The sequence below is a fragment of the Bidens hawaiensis genome, unplaced genomic scaffold, assembly GCF_021521415.1.
Source record: "Bidens hawaiensis isolate Kalapana, Puna unplaced genomic scaffold, B.hawaiensis_p1.1 tig00036683_1, whole genome shotgun sequence".
Classification (NCBI taxonomy): domain Eukaryota; kingdom Viridiplantae; phylum Streptophyta; class Magnoliopsida; order Asterales; family Asteraceae; genus Bidens; species Bidens hawaiensis.
Window position 1 is genome coordinate 61,999 of NW_027496394.1, and position 4,369 is coordinate 66,367.

Consider the following 4,369-nt stretch of genomic DNA (forward strand, 5'->3'; position numbering starts at 1 on the left):
TCTTCGACGGCTAACATTGTCTTACAAAGGCTATATGAAGATGGTGATAGGTCGCCGATACATATCATAGGGCCTTCATTAACGAACGGCACCATTGGTGGGCCCTCGACGAAAGTGGTAACCATCAGTGAAAGTTGGTATGGAAAAGGGGTGTGGGTAACAAATTCACAAAGGTATCACCAATGGATTTTACATGACTAATAGTTTGTTGTCGATTATTTAAAATCATATGCTTGCTAGGACCCGAACCATTAGATCTATCACCGATAATGGAATAGTAGATAAAATGGTGAGGAGCCCATGTTGGTCATTTTGGTGTTATCAACATGATTTTAGTGTTATTGGGTTAACTTGATAATCTAATAAACATTATTAGTTATTAGCTAGTTGGAGATGCGGGAGTGCAGACTTGTTTGATAATAATGTTTTGTGTTTTGTCGGTTTGTTCATGTCTCTACTTGGGCAGTATCTTAATTAATTGGGTTTACAATTAATAGAGATGGGCTTGTTTTATTATAATCGGCTTGGTGGATTAATATTGTATCTCAAAATAAATGAAATGGACTTGGGTCCGGTTTGTTTATCAATTGATTATGGATCTTTGGCTTTTAATCGGATGAAGAATCTATGACGTTAAAATACATAAAGTGATCATAGTTTCATTTTAAGTTAGGTTACAAACTATGCTATCAAAACCGAAACCAGATATGATCAATTGTTTCTTTTCTCTTGTTTTTGTGTATCGTTTGTTTCAATTTCTTAATGTAATTGCAATTTAGGTTGTAGTTAGTCTAATTCTGTACAATTAACCAATCTTTGTGTTTTACTTGTCAGTTGTCACAATCAAACTAAACGCGTAATACTAATCACATGCTAATCATGGAAACGATAACTTACTTACACTAGTTATATAGGTTAATTTGGTTTTTAAATAACTTGATCACATACTGCACATTTAAGAGTCAATCTGGTGTTCAGTGCATACGTAATGACTAGAAATTGTATGCACTTCATTTCTAACACGGACATGGCTCAAAACGCTTCGCATTAGTTTGTTTTAGTTAGTTAGGTTTAGTTGGTGGTTTAATTTATCTTTGGTTACCATCTTCCTTAAAAATAAACATAGTTAATGAATATTTTTTTTATGATTGCAATATATCCAGTATAAAATCATAGCATTTGTGTACATATTTAACCTAAGCATTTGAAAAAGCAACTCAATTTGTTTAGAAAAAATCGCTTCCATGATCAACACTATTAAAAACCTTCAAAAATAGATTTTGTTCAAACTATATATACCACTCCGCCATCATGGAGAAACATCAAGTTTCTCTCCATCGAAGCTCGACATGAACCAAACCGTTCTTCGAATCAATGAGATGAAACTTATGGTTAATCCGTCCATTATACACTACATCCGCAAGGTTAATATCCACATGCCCTAGTGATTCCTGCACGTGATGAAAACCATATATGCATGCATGACCCAATGTACTTTAAAACCATTTAATGCATTGAAATTTAAAATAACAACGAAAATAAGAAATAAAAACCTTATGGTAGAAACTCATGCGTGATCTCTTGCTCATTATTTTGATGTGTATCTTGTCTTGTATAGGCGGTTCCTCAAGCATAAACTCGAACTCTTCGTTCCACTTGGGATCACGTGTTCTTCTAATTCTCTGTCAAAAAAGTCGACAATCGCAATTCATGAGCTTAAACTAGATGTGTCAATCGTGTGACTCGTGTCAGGTTGGCAGGTTGAATAGTTCAACCCGAAAACGACCCATATATCATTTCGTGCCAAAAACGTCAACCCTCACCTACGCACACTTAAAACTGTGTAACCCGAACAAGACCTGTTTAATCCATTTATCTAAACGTGCCAAAAAAAATTGCGGCTAATAATCAAGTTGTAAACATGTTAACGGGTTGGTGGGTTGTAAAAAATATGTTTAACGGGCTATAAACAGGCCGGTTAGTGGGTTGACATGTTTAACTAAACAGGTTAAACAAAGTTAACCCATACACGACATGCTTTTTTATAGGGATTAGATATGTCAAACCAAAACCCGATTCTTTTTGTGTCGTGCTCTGTCATGTCAAAATTTCAACTTCAAATTTGATACAAATTCTTAATATTTTCAACTTCAAGATTTTTAACAGTATATAAGTCAATAAGTTTGACCTAAAAAGTTAAAAAATCTCACCTTTGTTCTCTTAGTTTCTCCTCTAAATATTACCATAGCATAAGGATTACTATGATGCTCTCCCTCTACATCCTCAGCTCCTTGTATAGTCACCAAAAGCATACCCGCCCCGGCCCCCATCGGGGACTCACAACCAGATCCCACACTATTATCTCTCTTCATAGGTGTGAGGGGCCCACTAAACATCTCACAATCCTCCTTAAACGGAGCGTAAGTCAACTCTAACACAATCTGTCCTCTTTCACGCTTCTTATGAGGATCGGCTACATTGGTGTTCTTTAACAAATCAAGTGTTAGTTCCATTGTTTCGTTGGCGGTTAACAGTTTTAATGGTACCACTTGCATCCCCAACCGATCATGGCTTCCAACCTAAAGATTTTCCAACAATTTAAACAAAGAACATGTGTCATGTTTTTATATAAGGGTGTTTTGGTAATTTACCTTGTCCCAGTCGTAGACGTTAATTTGAAGAGTTTGAGCTTGAGGGTCCTTAACGACAAGCTTAAAGGTCTCGTTCCACACGGGATTTAAGGTCTTTTTCTTTATTGTTGTTTTCTTTGAAGGTAGCATCTCTCCACTTAATTTGAGTTTAACGTATGGATCGGATAACCCTATTATATCCATTTTCATAAGTCTTGTGGCCCGTACAACCTTCACATGTAGTACTCCAACGGGCTTCTTCACAATGCCACTACGAGAATGTATGATTATAAAAAATGAAAAGAAAAACTTAACACAATAATAGTGTTCAAAAAGATGTTTGTATGATTATGTCCAATGTGGCATCTTTATAATATTCATTACTCTACATTTTGTTAAAAATGTAATATTTCAGAAAGTGTGGTGGTTAAATTTTATATATTTGTCCATTGTCATCATGATTTAGCTCTACAAGATTCATTTTTTCTTTGTTTAAGCATTTTAGAATTATATAACAAATGGAGAGAGTAGACATTACGGTTTAATAGCTACATCAAGAAGTCACTTACAGTGAAGAATCAAGAATGGGTATTTCAAGAGTTTGTGGCCAAAGGTAAAGTTTTGCAACTTCTTTTTTGATAATATCCTGCATAACCAATCAACATTTCATTTTCCTTACACAGAATAAAAAAAAAGTTATCTTTTAATAACCCTTATATATTTATTCATGTCAAATACCTCAACCCTAACCTAGACACACATAAAATCAAGTAACTCAAACACAACCCGTTTAACCCACTTGTGTAAATAAGTCAAACGGGTGGTATATTATTTGTAATCATGCTAAGCAGGTTGGCCGGTGACCTAGTTAATTTAACTGGTTAAACATGACAACCTAAAATATTTATTAAATGGTTAGATATGAATTATGACAACCGAATAAAAAATAGATATGAATTATGATAAAAAAAAATAGATAGAAAAGAAATGTAATTGAGCTTTTTGAAATAGACACGGAGCCAATGGCTCTAATACCAATTATAAGAACATCTAGGACCGTCTGATCGAACGTGTAAGAATGTTTACGAACATATCCACTCTTCAATATTATGTGCGGAAAACATAATAAGGTGAAAAACACAATAATATATCTCTTTAACTCTTCTTTTATTACTGATAGTAGTGATCGTACTATATGATATGATAGTTATACAACATTGGATCCGAAGGACAATGAACGTATAAGCCAAAATCCTATTTATTGACATTATGACCAACATATACGGCGTATATGTTACTTATCCGACGTATATGTACATATACGCCGTATAAGTACATATCCGCTGTATATGCTACTTATATGTTCCTAACATTAAAGTACATTCCAAATCACTATCTATCAAGACCTATACACAAGACCTAAGCAATAGACATTTTATGCACTAACAATTATTTTCATTATATATTCGTGTCGTGTCATAAATTGTAATCTCTAAAACATACAAACCTGCACTAGTCGATAAAGGCCAGGGATGGACATAACATCGCCACCTAGTACCTTCAACCCAAAGTCCACGTGAGGCTGGAAAACATTTTAACAAAACAAATTATAAGCACAACATTAAAACACAATAATAAAACAAACATTCGTAACTATCTACATAATTGTACCTTCTCCATCAAAGAGACAATAACATTGGAAAAACATGGAAAACTTGGTACAAGAGGCTTCAACACTA

General features: G+C 34.2%; 1 protein-coding gene across 1 annotated transcript; it reads right to left on the reverse strand.

Annotated features, from left to right (window-relative positions):
* Positions 1–1,249: 1,249 nt before the first annotated feature.
* On the reverse strand, positions 1,250–4,359 carry LOC143588668 (synaptotagmin-3-like). The gene is made up of 7 exons (XM_077069617.1): positions 4,302–4,359; positions 4,138–4,212; positions 3,200–3,276; positions 2,652–2,901; positions 2,211–2,579; positions 1,554–1,682; positions 1,250–1,451 (listed from the first exon to the last, which is right to left on the reverse strand). The coding sequence occupies exons 1-7, from the start codon at positions 4,308–4,310 to the stop codon at positions 1,323–1,325; spliced, it is 1,038 nt and encodes a 345-aa protein (XP_076925732.1). The 5' UTR covers positions 4,311–4,359; the 3' UTR covers positions 1,250–1,322.
* Between the last annotated feature and the right edge of the window lie 10 nt (positions 4,360–4,369).